Source organism: Phocoena sinus, chromosome 3, assembly GCF_008692025.1.
Source record: "Phocoena sinus isolate mPhoSin1 chromosome 3, mPhoSin1.pri, whole genome shotgun sequence".
In the NCBI taxonomy this organism is placed as follows: domain Eukaryota; kingdom Metazoa; phylum Chordata; class Mammalia; order Artiodactyla; family Phocoenidae; genus Phocoena; species Phocoena sinus.
This window is the reverse complement of record NC_045765.1, coordinates 2,295,665-2,313,402: the sequence shown is the minus strand read 5'-3', so window position 1 is coordinate 2,313,402 and position 17,738 is coordinate 2,295,665. Positions and strand designations below refer to the sequence as shown.

Genomic DNA, 17,738 nt, shown 5'->3' with positions numbered 1-17,738 from the left:
GGCCAAGCTGCCCGGGCCTCACAGCCCCGTCCCCGCAGCTGCTGGTCTGGAACCACTCAAGCCTGAGCCCTGTGCAGCAGTACACAGAGCACCTGGCGGCCGTGAAGGCCATCGCCTGGTCCCCGCACCAGCACGGGCTGCTGGCATCCGGCGGCGGCACAGCCGACCGCTGCATCCGCTTCTGGAACACTCTCACGGGGCAGCCGCTGCAGTGCATCGACACCGGCTCCCAGGTGTGCAACCTCGCCTGGTCCAAGCACGCCAATGAGCTGGTGAGTGCGGGGCGCAGGAGGCCAGGCCCCAGCCATCCAGGTCTGGCAGAAGCTGACCCGGTACCTGTGCCCAGTGACTGCAGGAGAGGCCCGAGGGCTCTCATGTGCAGTGTGGTTCCCTGCCTGGAGTCAGTCATCGACCAGGGTGCGGGGTTGAGGGCTGATACCTGTGGTCTCTGCACCCTGCGGGCGCGCCTTGGTGTCCTTGTGCCTCGGTGGGTGTGTCTGGGGGGGTCTGTGCCCTGGGGCCACTGGAGGGGGGAGCCCCAGGCTCTGACAGCATTCTCTGTGTCCCCTAGGTGAGCACGCACGGCTACTCGCAGAACCAGATCCTCGTCTGGAAATACCCATCCCTGACACAGGTGGCCAAGCTGACCGGGCACTCCTACCGGGTTCTCTACCTGGTGAGTCTCCCCAGCTGGGCCCGGTTCCTCCATCTGGAACAGCTTCGGGCTCTGGGACTGAACTGCAGGGTGCAGCATCATCACTCTGAATCTGTTTCACCAACGCCCCTGCCCTGTGAGCAGGGGCAGCTCTGCCTGCCTTTATAATCTCCAGGTGTTTGTTTCCACATAAAAATAGAAGATGCCACGACTAACCCACATCCAACCCCTCAGATCATCTCTAGATGTTCCACCAAATAACCACTTGCACGTGTCTGGAGAAAGGAGCCCCTCCCCAAATCCACTCACTCTTCAATATTTTGGTTTTTTCTAGAAAAAAGTTTTGTGCTTAAACCCCCAATTGCACAGAGCGGGGTGTGGCATCCTTTGTGTTCTCATGGCTTTGCCCATAGGCTACAAGGACAGAGGGGGTCTCTCTTCTCCCGCAGGCCATGTCCCCTGACGGAGAGGCCATAGTCACTGGTGCTGGAGATGAAACCCTGAGGTTCTGGAATGTCTTTAGCAAAACCCGTTCGACAAAGGTAAAGTGGGTCGGTATCAGCGCCAGATGTTCCCCCACGTATATGCCCTCAGCCTGTCCTGGGGCCTCCTGCCCCGCCCCCGCCGCTCAGCCAGCCCCAGTCACCCCGTCAACTGTGCCCTCCCCGGGATCCCCACACCCCCTCTCTCCTCCTGCATCACCTGGTGTCCCTGCACATCCTGGGGCACTCGCCGTGCAAGGTGCCTGCACAGGCCCCTCCTCAGGCCCGAGGCCTCGGGGTCCCTCCAGGCAGAACTTCCTTCCCGTGCCCAAGCGGCTGGCGCCCAGCCCAGCAGCCCAGCCTCGCAGCTGGCCCCTGCGGGAGGTCACCGGACCGAGGGCTCAGCGTCGCTCCTGTGTGCCCTGCAGGAATCCGTGTCCGTCCTCAACCTCTTCACCAGGATCCGGTAAACCCGTGGCCGTGCCGTCCTGGTTGCAGAGCGCCACCTCTCAGCGTGCATGGACCCTCCCCTCCCCCGAACATGGGCCCCAGAGGAAGACAGGCAGCCAGGGTGGGGCGGGAGCCGGGCCTGGAGAGACCCTGAAGGTTCTATTAAAGCCTGATTGTGAACCCTGTCAGCCGGTGTTTGGGGCGGGGCCGGGCTCGGGCACCAGCAGGAGTGGGGCCTCCGGATCCCTCCACCCTGGGTGGCCCCGGCTCGGACGGCTGTTCTCGGAGCGGGATGGACGCCTCCTGGATGCCGCCTCCTTCCGTCTGTGTCCGTCACCGCCTCGCTGGGGCTTCAGGCTCTGCCCGGAAGCTCGTGCTCACTGCTGCCCACACCTGCTACGGGACAGATGGCTGGACACCAGGCCGGTCGGCCGGGCAAGGGCCTGGCAGGATGGCGGCTCAGGTTGGCCCGTGGATCGAAACGACGTCCCCACTCGAGAGGTTTCTTTGCAGCCACCTCTGCTCTCCCTGCCCCAGCAGCCGACCGGTGGCTCTTTCAGGGGCACGGCATTGGGAGCAGGCCACACGCCAAAGGAGGTCACCTTGAGGAGGACTTGTTGTCTGAGGGAGACTGATGTGGGACCTGTTCGCCATGATGGCTCACCCCAACTGTCCTTGTCGCTCACGGGGTCACAGCCGACTGTGGTTCTTGCAGCTTGCTGGGCGGCCGGTCAGGGTAACCTGAGGGCAGAATTGACCCTGCAGATTAGGTCCTGTGGGTGCCCAGCCCTCCTCCCCAGCCCCTTCTCCTCCAGGCCACCCTAGTGGGTCCTGTCCATCTGCGCCTTCGGCTGCGGGAGGGGGCACCTGAGGGTTCCTCCAGAAGCTTCCTGAGTTCCCCCTGACCCTGGGCCCACCTCATTGTCCTCTTCTGCCCTGTTCTCAGGTGAGATGGAGGAGGGAGGTGGGGCCAGTGTGTGGCCAGGGGCCTGAGCAGCCACCCTACCTCTCCTCTCCCCTTCCCAGGTCGGAGGACATTGATGGACGTGGCCTGGGCAGGGCGGGGGTCCAGCGTGGCCGGGGGGGCCCCGCAGAGCCCCATCGGTCACCCCGGCTCTGCCGGAGCCCCCGCTCCTCCGGTTGTGAGGGCCTTGTGCTCTGCTCAGCCAGCCACACGTGTGCATGTGTATATGTGTATCTGTGACTTTCCTTTGGATTTGTTTCTGTGTTTCTGTAAATCAGTCCCCAAAATGTTAAGGCTTGCTGGGGGAGAGCAGTGGCCCACCCCTACCCCTGGGGGAGACAGAGGTCACAGCTCTTAAGGTCTTCTTCGGAGGGGCAGGCGGCTGAGCCTGCATGAACTTGGGGAAGGGTGGGTCCCACCTCCTGGCCCATCCCGGCTGCTTGCTGGGGACGGGCAGGGACGAGCAGGAACAGTGTACATAGATGTGTGTATTCCGATGGGTCCAGATTTTATTTTTGTTTGTTTGAGTTTTGTTGTGTTTTTTTTAAATAAGAGCAGTCCTTTGTCTACCGCACGCCTGGCGCAGGTGAACCTCGCTCCTCCTGGAATTCAGCATCGCCGTCATTAAACCATGTGCGTCGTGCCCAGCTGGGGCTGCCTGTTTCTCGATCCATCTGGAGTCTGCACACACCGGGACCCCAGAGCGGCCTGAATGTCACAAACCGGTGGGGAATGGCTGGCTCTGGGGGAGAGGCTGCGGGGGCCACTCAGAGGCGGTCAGCAGGGGGCGCCGGGGTCCTTGAATTCATGCCCCCGTGATCCAGGCCAGTCCTTTGCAGCCAGGCTGGTTCTGTTGGGAAGTGGAGGGTGGGCCTGGGGCTGGTGGTCTGAGCATAGTGAGGCCTGGCCCAGGGTAGAGGGGGCGGCACCTCTGCCTGACAGATGTGCTTCCGGGGCCAGCAGGGACACTGCTGGCCCAGCACCCTGTGCGTGGGGAGGGCCAGGAGGCCCCAGGGAGGAAACCAGCCTGGACCAGAGGGGTTGTGACAATGGGTGGGCCTACGGGCCCGGGGGCCCCAGGGGTCTTGAGAAGGAAGGGAGGTGAGGCTCTCTGCAGTGAGCAGCTGCCCACAACTGGTGGTGCACCCCATGCCCTCCCCACAAGCCTGGGGAAGATCCCCATCCTGGGCAGCCAGGGACAAGGGAGGCCAGAGCCCAGACCTGCCCTTGAGGAGCTTCTGTATGTCAGGGAGTGGACGACAGAGTGTAAGTGCATGTGGCCGTCACGGTGCAAAGGGTGGCATGGGCCTTGGGAGAGGGCAGCTTGAGCCCAGGGCTGACGTGTCCGCAAGGGCCTGAGGGGGGCATGGACACACCCGGGCAGAGCTGGTGCTTCAGGCTGTGGACCCATGCAAAGGCCCTGGGGCAGGACTGTGCCTGGTGAGCTGGAGGAACAGCCAGGAGGCCCGTGTGTCTGGAGCAGAGTGAGCGAGGGGGAGAGAGGGAGGAGACAGGGCAGGTTGTACAGGGCCTTGGGGAGGACTTGGGCTGTTACCCCAGGAGGGAGGGTGGGACCCTGGAGGGCTGTGGGCAGAGAGGGGAAGGGACACCCTTCCCCTTGGTATGGAGACCTGGAAACAGGTGGGCAGGGGCGCAGCGACCAGGGAGGACACCCTGCCCGGGCAGGCAATGACAGGACTGCGGCCACAAGCAGGTGGAAATGGTGAAAGGCAGGCAGGTTCTGGATTTCTTGTGAATGTTTTAACGTGCAGTAAAACGTGTGTAACATTTTAAGGTATACAATCCTGTGGGTTTTAGTATATTTACTATGTTGTGCTGGCTACCACCATCTAATTCCAGAACATTCCATCACCCCCAAAAGAAGCCCCATCCCCATTATCAGTCACCCCCACCCCCTCCCAGCCCCTGACAACCATGAATCCACCCTCTGTGTCTGTGGGTTTGCCTGTTCTGGACGTTTTCCATCAATGGAATCAGACACTTTTGTGTCCAGCTTCTCTCACTGAGCTTCGTGTTCTCCAGGTTGTGTCAGCGCGTCACCCCTTTCCATGGCTAACGTTCCAGTGTGTGGAGGGACCCTGTTTTGGGTTTCTGTTCTGCGGTTGGTGGGCATTTGGGTTGCTTCCGCTCTTTGGCTGTTGTGGATTGGGGGGCTGTTGTTCACAGTGCCACTGTGAACACGTGTGTGCAGATTCTTGTGCTGGATGTATTTTGGAAACAGATGAAGGACTGAACGGGGGTGGGGTGAGAAGGGAGGACCTGGGGGCTGCAGGGCTGCTGGCCTGAGCACCTGGAAGGGTAGGGCTGAGGTTGTGGAAAGGAAATTCAGAAGCTTCGTTGGGTTTGGAGGCCCCCATGCGGCTGTTTTGGGGGGCAGAGAAGAGGTGGGAGGGCTGAGCCCCAGGTCGGCCCTACCCAGATGAGCGCCCGCCTCCTTCTCCAGCCTCTGCTCTTCCGGCTCGGCCCCTCAGCTGGGGGAGAGGCAGTGGCCTGGATGGTGGCCAGCAGACCCAGCTGTTGCCAGGACACCGGGCTGCCTTTGCAGCTGTCAACAATGGCCCCGCAGGCCTTGGAGGCAGGAGCCCCCGGGCACCCAGAGGCAGACATGCAGACCCTGAGGCAGGAGGCTGCCCGGCCCTACGTCCCCCGGGGGACCCTGGAAGTGAACCTCCCGGCATCTCTATACAGGTGAGCACATCCTGCCCCTGCACTGCCTCTTTGGGTTTGCATCCCACCAGCGTTTTTCAGTCTCCATAAAGGTATGTGGGTGCTGCACCTGCTCCCTGCACCCTCCCCACCCACCTGCACCAGGCTTGGGACCTGGCAGGAGTACACGCAGGTCACGTGGTGGTTCACGCATGCAGGACACACACACAGCCAGCCAGCAGAGCAGATAGGTTCCCGGGAGCCCTGCGCTGCTGGAACAACCCCACAAGGGGGCGGCCTCGAGCACAGAATTTACCTCTCCCAGTTCTGGGGGCCAGGAGCCCCAAGACCAAGGTGTCAGCAGGGCTGGGGCCTTCTGAAGCCGTGAGGGAGCATCTGCTCCGTGTCCCTCCTGGCTTCTGGGGGTGCTGGCAGTCCGTGGCGTCCCTTGTCTCGTGACCTTCTCCCCTGACCGTGTAGATACCCCAGCCTCACCAGGGCTCCGCATTAGGGTTGCATTAGGGCCTCCCTGACCCGGCATGACCCTGTCTTAAGTTACATCTGCTAAGACCCTATTTCCAAGTAAGGTCATGTTCTGAGATTCCAGGTGGACATGAACTGGGGATACACGTTCACCCCATTAGAGGACCCATTAATAAGCGTTAATAAACTATAATGGGTCACCATGCTGCTTTACAGAAAAGGCGAGTCAGTGCCCTTGCTGCTGCTCCATTTCCAAGATTAAGTAAAAAAAAAAATCTGTGCCACCACGATAGAAGCAGGTTCCCACAGGCGTGTGATGGGATGGAATGGCTCGTGCCTACACGCTGCTTCTGGAATGAAGCAGAAACCAGTAAGAGTGGCGGCCCTGGTGGAGGGGACTGGCAGCTAGGTCAGGGAGACTCACGGCTTTTTCCAGTACTTTTATTTATTTAAATGCCATTAGATTTCTTGATTCTAGGTCAAAAAGGCATTCATTTATTATGAGAAAAAAAGTTTTTCAGCCATAACGCGATGTTCTTTTTATTAGTTTTTTTGAGGTGTAATTGACACAGAGACTCGCTTTTCATTGTGTGTTATTTTTGACTGTTTTAATTCCTTTTTACAAGTCAGGTGCATTTTGTAGTTTTGGTTCATTTTGTAGTTCAAAAAGAGTGGGGCCTGCCAGACAGTCCCCAAACTCCCCTCCCTGCAAGTGGCAAACCAGCCTGCGGCCACTTCCCAAAACTGACCAGGCCGAGCCCACCTCTTATGAAACACGTGGGTTTCTGGTTTTCCGTGTGGAGTGGGAACTCCAAGCAGGCACAGGGGAGAACGTTTTATCAGCAGCCCTGCTTGGACCATCTTGGGGCCACGGGCTTATTCCCTAGGGCATCTCCCTGGAGCAAGCTTGCCAGGTCAAAGCACGTGCCCATGTCTATCTCTTGGGCAGTGGTGCTGCGAGGGTGTTCCCGAAGGATAGCTTTAGTTTTGATGGTATCTCATTGAGGTTTGATTTTTGCCATCGTTAGCATATTTCCACTTCCCTCTTTGCTCTGCCAGCCTCTGTTCCTTACACCATCCCTGCTGCCCCAGGGCCTTTGCACAAGCGCGACCCTCCTCACATCACTGCCACCTCCTCAGGGAAGCCCTCCTGATACTTTCAGCCTGGGATGGGCTCTGGCAACAGAGGCCCCTGGAACAGGCACTCCTGTGTAGCTGCAATAGTTTCTCCTTTAAATGTGAGCTTGCCTTCACTCCCCGCTGGCCCCAATAGCTGGGTGGGTGGCGATGGCACAAGGGTTCCCTGAAGGTCTCCCTGGGAGCCTGGGCTCCCCATACACTTTCCCAGTGTCCCCAACCCACGGCTCCCAGGCCAGACCAATGACGGTGAAACCTGCGCCACTCACTGAGCCATAGCTGAGACCACGTCCTCCTGGTGCACCTCCAGGCCAGGGGGGCTTCCTGGAGGAAAGGGCCTGCAGGTCTGGGAGGCTGGGCAAAGGACTTAGTAGAGGCAAGAAAAGATGAAATGTTTAGGAGGTCCTGGGGGTTGGGGAGAATGTGGCAGAGAGGAGGGGCTACAAGGGGTCAACCTTCCACCCTCTGCCAGCCTGGGTGGGAGGATGTCCAGTACTGAAGGACAGACAAGGCCCCCCGCACCTCGGGCCAGGCTTCTGCATTCTGCACCCTCAGTGCTGGTGATGGGGATGAAGAGGCCTGGGGAGGGCAGGGGGGCCGAAAACTCAGTCTCTCTCCTCCCACCCCCGCCCTCAGCAATGACTACCTGTCCCAGGAGGGGGCCTGTCAGACACCGGCCATCAAGCAGGAGATGCGCTGCAAGTACACACCCATGGGACACGACGCGGCCAGCCAGCTGTGGTACACGGGCCTGACCAACTCGGACTCCCGAGAAGCCTGGAACATGCTCCCTCAGGCTCTGGACAGCCCACACTTTAAGGCTTATGCCCACAGGCACAGATGCCACAGCCCCAGGGAGCACAGCATGCCCAGCATGCCCTCGGGTGAGTGCCCAGCCCGGCCCTCCGTGACACCAGGCTCGCCTGGAGGGGAGGGTGAGGCCCACAGGTGCAGAGATGACCCCTGACCCCTACCCCACAGCCTACACCCAGCGTCTCCGGGAGACCGCCTGGTACGACCCCATCATCCCTGCGCAGTACAGTGGCCCCCGCGCGCAGTACAGGAGCATGCTGTGGAAAGACAGACCCAACCGGGACGAGGAGTACGGTGAGCTTGGGCCGGGGCAGGCGACCCAGGGGCTGGCGGTGAGATGCCGGGGGCCAGGAGGCGGGGCCAGCTGGTGACCTGGGTCCTGGCCCCCCAGTGATCCACAGACACCAATTTGGGGTCAAGCCGCTGTGGCAGGCATCTGACTACGTGCCATACCTGTCGGCGCCCCAGCGCCCGCGCTACACCACCCAGAACTACCGGCAGTGGGACCTGGGACCCTGCTGCCCCTCCACCAACCAGCAGCCCCGGCTTGTCTACACGGCCAGTCACTGATAAAGATCTCGTGCTGCCTGGTGTGGCTCTTCAGGGACCCGGCGCCTCTCCCCCAAGGCGTCTGTCCACCTCTGGGGCTGGGGCCTGGGGAGGTCAGGCAGCCAGATGAAGGGAGCTCTGAACCAGGACCCTAGTGACCAAGCTCCAGGGCAGAGTCAGACAGATGACCTCGCCTGCCCTCGGCTCCCCCTACCCCGGGCCCCAGGCCAAGGCACAGTCCTGGCCCCAGGCGGCTCTTTATTCACTGTCAGCAGTGGCCTGGGCGCAGGGAGCCACACTTGGGGCCCTGGCGTGCTGAGCCTCACCATCGCCACGGCCGGGGTCTGGGCCCAGCCCCCTAACCCTGAGGCTGGGGCTCCTGGCAGGCTCCGCAATGGCTCTGTCCTCCAGGGCCTGGCAGCACCCAGTAGTAGCACCCGGGAGACCCTAGGCTGGCCGGGGCTGAGCTCGGGACAGGCCCTGCGCCCAGGAGCCTCACATCCGGCCCCCACACAACACAGGGCACCCCGAATCATCCAAACAGCTGGGGGTGAGTTAGAGTCGGGATTGGGGTACCCCAGACCCACAAGGACCCCACCAGCTCCTGAATACCAGAGGGCCTAGCTCAGTGTCCCCGCCCTAGCAGGGAGAAGCTGCTGGTATCCCGCCCACCCTGACCCGACCCCCACAGCCAGGCAGGGATGGGACCGACGCAGGAGTGGGATCAGAGCAGCAAAGGGGCCGCTGCAGGCCTCGTTGGGCAGCGAGCGTTCACAGTCGCGGTTAATTTACAAAGGGTAAAGGACCATGGGGCGGTGTCAAGGTTGGGCTCCAGGGTGCCCTGCAAGAGAAGGGGGTGGAAGTAGGGTTAGGGAGGGCGGGGCCTGTCCTGGCCCAGACGTACACACCCATGGCTGGTTTGGGGCTTTTGTGGGGTGGCGGGGCCTGCAACTCACAGCTCCGAAGGCGGACGGGCCAGACCAGGAGACTGCACAGAGCCAGGGTGGCAGCCACGCCCACGCCACCCGTCACGGCCACCATCACCCAGTGGTAGAAGGCCACGCAGGCTTTGCAGCAGAGCTCTGAGCTGGGGGCAGAGGAAGGGCAGAAGGGGGTGAGCAGATGCCTGTCGGTAACTTCCAGCCCCAGCCTGGACCTCCTGCTCCTCCCATCTCAGCTGGGGCACCCCATCTTTCCCCGCACTCAGGCCAGGACCAAGTGGTTGCCCTCAACCTCCTCCTCCCCTCCAACAGATACTTCAGTCAGTAAGGTCAGCTCTGCCTTCCAAGTCTACCCCAGACTGCCCATTTCTCCTCCCTCAGGATCCAGCCCCATCACCACCTGCTCCCCAACCATCCTAGTCCCCTCCCTGTTCCCACCGTCCCTTCCCTGTCTGTCCTCCCCGCAGTAACCGCCAGAGGGCGCCTGTGAGCACCTGACTCAGGCCCCAACCCCTCTGCTCACAGCCCTCCAGGGGCCCACCTCCCTTGGGGCAAAAACCCGTCCTCCTTGTGGCCCACAAGGCCCTGCACGACCCGTCCCCTCCCTGCCCTCCCCTCCTCCCTCTCTCCACCTTGCTCACTCTGTTCTAGCCACAAGGGCCTCGTTGCTGTCCTTCCACCATGCCAGGCACAGTCCTGCCCCGGGGCCTTTGCACAAGGCTGCTCCTCCCCATACGCCTAGAACTCCCTGACATCCTCCAGGTCTTGGGTCCCATGTCACCCCTTCCTGACTTCTCGCCACAGTCAGGCCTCCCCAAGTGGTGTCCTTCACACCCTTTGTACACATTTATTCATGAGATTATTCATGTGGCTCGTGTTGTCCCCAGCTCCATGAGGACAGAGGACCAGGCCAGCTTTCATTCCCAAATCCTGGGCTTCTACAGGGTGCAAACTCAGGTCTAGAACCATCTGGGGCTGGAACCCTAGGTTCTGAGGGTCTGAATTACAGGGATTCCAGGCTCTCCCTCTGCCCTGTCTGCTCACATCCCCCCGATCCACCTGTGTGTCCTTAGCACCCGGCCCAGGACAGACTGTCAGCTCAGTAAATAAATGGGTGCTCGAGGTAGGGAATAACTCAGTCTCCCTGGCTGTGACGCCAACGGGGCGGGGTCTTCTGTTCTCATGAAATTAGCAGACCTGGGGCAGTGCCTGGGGCACAGCACGGCCTCAGCACAGCTCATTAAACACAAGAACAAATGGATAGGGGTACTCACGAGCAGGGGTGCAGGCTCTGGATGGCCATGACTGCCAGCCCATTGGCCACCTTGTCCAAGAAGCTCATGGCGCCATACACGAAGGCTCCGCTGTGCTGGGGGGACACGAGCAGGGGGTCAGCATCCCAGGCCTCGGCCCTGGTCCCCAACCCCAACCCCAACCCGGACTGGCTCAGCAGCCCTACCGTATGGGGGCCGATGAGGTCAGCTGTCATGGCCAGCGAGGTGACGAGGATGGTGGCACAGCCCACGCCCAGCAGTACAGCCACCACATACACAGCCACACCCAGCACATCTGCCAGTGCCACCCAGGCTGCGAAGGCCAGGATCACCAGGAGGCCCACAAAGTAGGTCATCTGCAGAGAGCGCAGCATCAGGCCCGCCTTGCTGGGCAGCCCTGAGCCTGGCACTTGCCCTTTCTGACCTTCAGTCCAGCCCCCAACCCCAGCAAAGTGGGGTTTGAGTTGGGTTATCCCTAAGGAGCCCCCAGCTCTGACCTCAGAGGATTCTGTGATTCTGAGCCTCAGAGGTGCTCCGAGCTCAATGGAGCAGATGTTCTAGAGCTATGCTGTTACAGCTGCCACTAGAGATGGGCGGCTCCTTGGGTCTCAACGCAACTCAATTAAAAGGAAATAAAATGAAGCATTCAGTTCCTCAGTCACTCCGGCCACCCTCTGGCTCCCACGCTGGACCGTGGTCTGGAGTCGCCCAGGTTGCGCAAGGCACACTGCCCTCTGCCCGGCCTACTCACGTTCCTCCCGATGCACCTGTTGACGGGCTTCAGAAGGAAGGAGGAGAGGAAGCCGCTGAGGTACATCACCAGTGGGATGGTGGCGATGAACTTCTGTTGGGGCACAGTGGGCGCAGGCGTGTCAGGAGCGGCTCATCAGGCTCAAGGCCCCGCACCCCTGCCACCCGGCCGGCTCACCTTAGGCAGGTTGAGGGAGTAGGTGAGGTACATGGCCATGTATGTCTGGGACAGGTTCACAATGAGCCTCGTGCTCATGTACAGCAAGCCTACCTGTAAACAGAGGGACGGGTCAGAGGGGGCCCTCCTCTACTCCCATAAGGGGGGAGCACTGGGGGCCAACGTGAGGAACCCTGCAGCTGGCACCTGATCCATTAGTAGTGACTGCCTAGCTGGTCAGGTGGAGAAGAGAGCAGTGACATTAGTAATGTCTGCCCTGGGTGTGACTGGAGAAGGGGCTACGTGTGCTCCAGTGTCTGCCATCCCTGCCTGCAGCCGCACAGAGTAAGGGCCTGGTGGGAGAGGGGCATCAACTCCAACACCCTCTGCCCCTATGACATACCTGATAAAAGGCCGGCTCCCGAAGCCAGTGTTTCCAGAGCAGCAAGGGCCGGGCAGTAGCAGGGGCCAACAGAGGGCTGTGTTCATCTGGCTCCTCCACCTGCCGCCGGCGCCCCTCCCTGGTGCCCAGGTGGAACAGCAGTGAGAAGACAGCTCCAAGGCCCACCACCAACAGCGAGAGGTTCTGGGGACCGGGCAGGAGAGGGGTCAGCAGCGACTCTCGGCCCAAGCCCTGAGTTCAGGGCCTTGGGGTTGTCCCACCCGGGCAGCAGCCAGCCTTGGCCCACCCCGGGCCCCAGCTCACCCGGAACACCGGCACATCTTGGACCCCCAGCTGGTCATAGACATCCTGAGTGGACCCCATGTGGGGAGGGCCCTGCAGGTGGAGCAGAAGCCAGGCAGCCCCATAGACAGTGATGCTGGCCACCACGGTGAAGGCGTACCTGCCAGGGCACAGGCAAGGCCTCAGAAGGGCAGCTCGGGAGCCACGCAACCACTTACTCCCCAGGCAGGTGTACAGTCAGAGCGTCTGGGGAACCTCCGGCCAGGTGATTTCAGCCACCAACACACTGGGTAGCCCAGGAAAGCCTCTGCTGGCCTCAGTTTCCCGAGCCTGCACGTATCTGATTTCTCTGGCCCAAGACCCCACTGTGAGGTCCCATCTGCCTGGGGCCTGAATGTAGAGACTCAGCAAAGCAGGGCCAAGTCAGGCCTGCAACCCAGAAGCCTGAGAACCCAGGATACTCAGAAATCCTGGGCTTCAGCTGGGCAAGGGCTCCATGGTCTAGAGTCATCCGAGTCCACTCCTGCCTGCAGTCCCAGAGCCATGTCCTGCCTAGGGCCCTGGCCGGGGCGAGGAGCCTCTGGATCTCACCAGGAGTCCATTTCCCTTTCTGAAAGTGAGAACAAGAACACCTGCAGAGGTCAAGGCAAAAATGACACGAGGCAGGCGGTAAAGCACTTGCGGGTAGAAAGCGCCCAGAGGTTGGCCTCTACCGGGCCCAGCCTGTCCCCCTCAGCTGGGGCCCTCGGGGGCCCCAGGCATTGAGCAACCCCCGCCGTTAGTGCCCGCAGCTCTCGGCCGTAATGGGGAACTGGGCTCAAACAGGCAGGGCCCTCATGACGAGCGCTTATGCCCGCGTGGCCACCTTCACGCGTGATGTCCCTCCTGCCGAGAACTGTCATCTGATCCCTGTTCCCACTGCACAGGCCCCACTCTGCTCCAACCCTGTCCCTGGGCACATGACAACCTCTCGGGCTTGTCGTCAGAATTCAAGATCTTCTGCGTGATGGGCCCAGAACTGTGCCCAGCCCACAGCAAGCGTTCCATAAGTGCTCCTGCTACCATCACACGCAGAATCACCTTCAGCACCTCAGGCAAGAAACGGACGCGCTGGGCGCCAGCTGCACCCATGTGTGGGAGGCGGGATTCTAAGATGGCTCAGACGTTCCCATGGCCTGCCCCCCTGCCCCCTCTAACCCCCTCCCCTTGGGGAACGGGACGTGTGAATGTGATGGGATGTCAAGCCCGTGTTAGGTAACTGTCTGTGGCAAAGGTAAAGGGATTTTGTGGATGTAAGTAAGGGAGATTATCCTGAGTGGGCCTGACCTAATCAGGCGACCCTCAGAAAGTGGGCTCACACCACCCCTGAGATGAGAGACTCGTGCTGGCCTCAAAGAAGCAGCAAGCCCCTACAACTTCTTATTTTGGCCATGCCGTGCAGCATGCAGGATCTTAGTTCCCCGACCAGGGATCGAACCCATGCCCCTGCAGTGGAAGCTCAGTCTTAACCACTGGACCACCAGGGAAGTCCCAACCCCCAAGACTTCTAAATCTATAAGAAGACAAACACTGCCAACAATGACATGAGCAGGGTAGAGGGACCCCAAGCCTCAGATGACGCCCCAGCCCTAGCCGACACCTTGACTGCAGCCTCAAGACTAACGCTGAGAACCCAGCTAAGCTAAGCCAGACTCCTGACCCACAGAAACCAGGAGGTGGTCAATGTGTGCTCTTTGAAGTTGCTAACTTGGTGCTCATTTGTTACGCAGCAATGGCTGAATAATACACTAATTTACAGATGCCCACGCTGGGGCAGAGTCCAGAGCCGCACAGCCAAGCAGAGCCCAGACATGGGAGGGTGGCCCTGGGCCCCCCGCCGTGCCTGCTCTTTGCACGCCTGCCCGCCCTGCCCTCAAGGCGGCACCTGAGAGCCGTGAGCTCCACCTTCTCGTGGTCGTTGGTGACGAGCTCCGGGATGAGGCTGAGGTGGGCAATCTGTGTAGCAGCCCAGCCGAACTGGAAGATCACGATGAAGGGCCCGTAGTAGAGGAGGGCAACCCACTCGGGCGTGGTGGCGTTGCAGCCCAGGCAGGGGCTGAAGATGAAGGGGAAGGACAGCAGGACGCAGATAGTGCCTGTGGACAAGCAGAGCGGGGAGGGCACGTTGCAGGGCCTTCCCACGCTGGCCCAGGGCTCCCCAGGTGAGCGGGGGCGGGGGGATAAAACCGAGACATGGAAAAGGTTAGAGACCCCCTCCACAAACACACACACAACAAAGTCACACAGTGAGTGGGTGTCAGCAGCCCGGGGCTCCCCAGGCTTACAGCCCCTGTGACAGATGGGGAACTAAGGCCGAGAGATCTGGGGCCCTCCTGAGGACACACAACCAAACAGGACAGAGGGGCTGGGCCTCCCAGTCCAGGCCCTACGCCCCTTGTGTGTGATGGGGGAACTGACACAGAGCCGGCCACATGCTGTAACCATGCAGGGGCAGGGCCAGATGATAGGGGGCAAGAATGGGGTCTTGCCATGCCGGCTCAGGGCTTGCCAAGTTTGGCCCCTTGGTGACAGCTGGGGAAACAAGCCGAGCCTAAGGCCACGCAGCAGGTTGAAAGGGAGCTGTGGAGGTCCCCTGGGGAACTGCCCACCACAGATGCGCCACTTACCCCATCACTTCCCCTTCCCACCTCGCCCACAGAGGGGGCCTTTTCCTCCCAGCTCCTACCAGGCGTCCTGTGGGGCTGCCAGGAGTCAGGAGGCCCAGGTGCCTCTCCCTGGAAAACACTCATACCTCAGAACAAGCACAAGTTCTCCCCGAGGTCCCAAAGGGGCCTGCACCACCCGCCCTGACCCATCCCCTCCTCCCTCTCTCCCCCTCGCTCACTCTGCTCCAGCCACCCGGGCCTCCTCCCTGTTCTTCCTGCCCCAGGGCCTTTGTACAGGCTGTCCCCTCTGCCTGGAATGCTTTTCCCATGACATCTCAGCAAGGCGCACTCCTCTTCAACCCTCCAGGACTCAACTAAAATGCCACCTCCTCAAAGAGTCCCCCTGACCAGCCCAGTCACCAGCAGTCCCCTCCCCACTCTGACACCCTCTGTCTGAACCCTGCTTTCTCTCCTTCATACCCCTTCGCACACACAGGAATTCTTTTGTCTCTCTGTCTGGGGGGTGGGTAACAGGTCTCTCCAAGTCACTTCTGTGTCCCTGGCACCCAATATAGAGTCTGGCGCATCAAGATCTTTTGAATGAGTGAATAATAATAATAGTGGCCTCTATTTAAAACAGCCCAAAGAGGTGAACATTATTAAACCAGCCCATTTCCTGATGAGGAAACTGAGGCCCACTGAGTGAGCTGCGAGGCCAGCCTGCTGGACTCAGCCATGCTCCTTCCCTCCAGCCCTCCACCCTTCTCCTCCCACCCCAGAGCACTTGGAGCCAGACTTCCTTCCTCCCCACCAGGCCCTGGAGGTGACCTCATCCCCCAGAACCTGGGCCCACCCCAACAGTCCAGGGACTGGGAAATGAAACCAAAACCACGTTTGGTATTTCTCTGGAACTGGTGCCTGGAAGAGGCACCCCAGGCAGATTCCTGGTGGCCTGGAGGCCACCCTGGGGCCAGACAGGAACTGTAGTCTCTGGTCAGAAGAATGTGCTGCCCTGGCTGGACGGACTGTACCCTGCTGCTGCCCAGGCCACGTTAACCATTGTCAGGGCCAGGCTGCCTGGCTGGGGGACTTTGGGCAAGTGACTGCCTCTCTGGGCCTCCGTTTCCAGGAAAGGGAGCTAATAAAAATACCTCACAAAATTGGCATGAGAATTAAGAGTTAATGTGTGAAATCGGGAGCTCCTACTTCTTTGCGCCACTTCCTGTCTCAGCAACTTCAAAGCCTTGAGATGTCACACCTTTGCAAAAGCTGTTTCAACTACTTGGAATGCCCCCCTACACACATACACTCCTATTCATCCTTCAAAACCCCAAAGCTAATGTCCCCTCCTCCAGAGCTCTGCTTCTTCCTATGAAGCCCAGTCTACCCACCTGCCCCAGCCTGGACCCGACAGGAGTGTCCATGTCTGGCTTTCCGGGTCCTCTCTGCGCTAGACGGGGAGCCCCGAGGGCTTGTTAAGGGAAAGAATGAGTCTGTCCCCACCACCCACAGACTTCGGTAAAAAAGAGAAGTGAGCACTGAGGCCGAGGTGACCTTCACTCAAGTCACCTTATCAGGCATCACAAGGGGCCACCCTGGCTTCCCCTCTCCACAGTTCTTCCTGGATCTCTGCACATGCAGGGAGAGGGCACAGATGGAGGCCCTGGTATCTGGTTGGGGCACCCATCATAAGCTGAAGGCATAAACACAAAGCCTTCAGTGTACTGACAAAGGTGCCTCCACTACCCTAACCTCCCCTCTGCAAGGGGACTCAGTGTCTCCCCCTGGGGTCAGGTGGGGCCGTCGCTGAACCTCAGCCCCCCACCTACAAAACGGGAAGACAGGCTGTTACGAGGTCCCACCTCAGGGCCTTTGCACATGCAGCGTCCACTGCCAGGCAAACCTACCTGTGGCTGACTCCATCTCCTTAGAAGGGGCTCACCTGTCTGCCCCAGAGAAAATAGCCCTCACATCTCTCTGACCCAAGAACTACCTTTTTTGTGTGTCAACGGGTCTACTCAACTATTATGAACAAAACTGCATTTGATACTCTGGGCTCAGCTCTGTAAGCAATCCCAACCGCAGCCCGCAGAGGGATACCTCTGTCTGGGGTCTGAGTCACATGCCTCTCCCTGCTCCCGCCACGGCCCCGCACCCGGGCTGCTAGCCTAATGTGACCCAAGAACAGTCTGTGCATCCTCAGTGTCTAAGAAACTGAAATCCAGACCCTAGGCCACGGCCACAGCAATGCCAGCCACTTGCAGGCAACTTGGAGATCTGTTGTACCTTGCAAAAAATGTCCCTCATGAGGGCCAAGGCAAATCACTGCCTCCTCAGTCACTGTTCCCAAGGGCAAGGAGATACCAGCCGGCCCTCCCGGTTTCTGGAAAGCTGCCGCCCAGAATTCCCAGAAGCGGGCAGGATTCCTGGTTCTGCCTCCTTAAATGCCCGGTGTGCCCCAAGCGCCAGGATGCGGCGGGTACTTCTGCCAGTGAAAGAACAGCAGGCAAAGTGGCCAGAGCTAATCTCAGGGCCCAGGGTCCCGGCGGGCAGAGAAGGGATGCCAGGAGCCGGGCCTTATCATGGGTGTGCACCGGGCAGGGTGCCCCAGCCCCCGTGGGACCCACCTCCTCCCCTCACCAACAGCCCTCTAGTCCAGGTAACTCCCTCATAACAAACAGAGGGTGACCCCATTACCTGCTCTGCAGACCCCCATCCCATCAGCCGGACAAGCACAGAACCCCGACCCTTCTGGCTCACCCGGTCCCCAACCCAGTTCCCAGGCAGCTCCCCAAAGCCACCAAGTGCCAGGTTGCCCGAGATGAGTGAGGGGATGGATGCACAAAGTGCACTGGGGGGAACAGACAGACAGAGGGGACTCTAGGCAGTCTGACTCAAGAGTTGTCCTGGGTGGTCACCCTGATACAGATGAAGTCAGGCCAGACCAGATAGACTGACAGAGGAGGCGCGGGCAGTAGACCCAACCCAGAGAGGGTTCAGGGTGCCCCGGAGGATCAGACAAAGAAAAGTGACACTGGACGGTCACACGAACAGTCAGACGGAGGAGGCTCCGCGGGTCGGACGGC

At 60.3% G+C, this 17,738-nt stretch overlaps 3 protein-coding genes across 10 annotated transcripts in view; 2 read left to right on the top strand and 1 right to left on the bottom strand.

Moving 5' to 3' along the window:
- The window catches only part of FZR1 (fizzy and cell division cycle 20 related 1), a 30,288-nt gene extending 27,225 nt beyond the window's left edge, over nt 1–3,063 (top strand). For 2 of the 5 annotated variants that reach the window (XM_032625969.1, XM_032625968.1), the window contains exons 11-14: nt 39–272; nt 572–676; nt 1,105–1,206; nt 1,566–3,063. In XM_032625969.1, the coding sequence (XP_032481860.1) occupies nt 39–272; nt 572–676; nt 1,105–1,206; nt 1,566–1,607 (483 nt within the window). In that variant the 3' untranslated portion in view covers nt 1,608–3,063. The remainder of the gene's footprint in view (nt 1–38; nt 273–571; nt 677–1,104; nt 1,207–1,565) is intronic. The other 3 variants (XM_032625967.1, XM_032625970.1, XR_004349100.1) reach the window with 2 other exon arrangements.
- Nucleotides 3,064–4,073: 1,010 nt separating this feature from the next.
- On the top strand, nt 4,074–13,925 carry C3H19orf71 (chromosome 3 C19orf71 homolog). Of its 3 annotated transcripts, none has more exons than XM_032625973.1 (5): nt 4,074–4,816; nt 5,016–5,260; nt 7,475–7,722; nt 7,820–7,945; nt 12,934–13,925. In XM_032625973.1, the coding sequence occupies exons 1-5, from the start codon at nt 4,487–4,489 to the stop codon at nt 13,263–13,265; spliced, it is 1,281 nt and encodes a 426-aa protein (XP_032481864.1). In that variant the 5' UTR covers nt 4,074–4,486; the 3' UTR covers nt 13,266–13,925. The 3 variants fall into 3 exon arrangements, with proteins under 3 accessions (XP_032481864.1, XP_032481865.1, XP_032481867.1); XM_032625974.1 differs by lacking the exon at nt 12,934–13,925 and adding an exon at nt 8,043–8,256 and having other exon boundaries at nt 4,408–4,816; XM_032625976.1 differs by having other exon boundaries at nt 4,481–5,260.
- The window catches only part of MFSD12 (major facilitator superfamily domain containing 12), a 24,934-nt gene continuing 13,421 nt past the window's right edge, over nt 6,226–17,738 (bottom strand). For both annotated transcript variants that reach the window (XM_032625972.1, XM_032625971.1), the window contains 9 exons: nt 13,932–14,142; nt 12,029–12,167; nt 11,726–11,908; nt 11,344–11,436; nt 11,167–11,259; nt 10,601–10,771; nt 10,416–10,510; nt 9,157–9,287; nt 6,226–9,041 (listed from right to left, as the gene is read on the bottom strand). In XM_032625972.1, coding sequence (XP_032481863.1) covers nt 9,019–9,041; nt 9,157–9,287; nt 10,416–10,510; nt 10,601–10,771; nt 11,167–11,259; nt 11,344–11,436; nt 11,726–11,908; nt 12,029–12,167; nt 13,932–14,142 — 1,139 coding nt within the window. In that variant the 3' untranslated portion in view covers nt 6,226–9,018. The remainder of the gene's footprint in view (nt 9,042–9,156; nt 9,288–10,415; nt 10,511–10,600; nt 10,772–11,166; nt 11,260–11,343; nt 11,437–11,725; nt 11,909–12,028; nt 12,168–13,931; nt 14,143–17,738) is intronic.

Coding starts and splice junctions, on each gene's coding strand:
- C3H19orf71 (XM_032625973.1), top strand. CDS start 4,487: ATGAATCCACCCTCTGTGTCTGTGGGTTTGCCTGTTCTGGACGTTTTC. Junction 4,817..5,015: donor AAGGACTGAACGGGGGTGGG/GTGAGAAGGGAG, acceptor CTCCTTCTCCAG/CCTCTGCTCTTCCGGCTCGG. Junction 7,946..12,933: donor CAACCGGGACGAGGAGTACG/GTGAGCTTGGGC, acceptor CCCACTGCACAG/GCCCCACTCTGCTCCAACCC.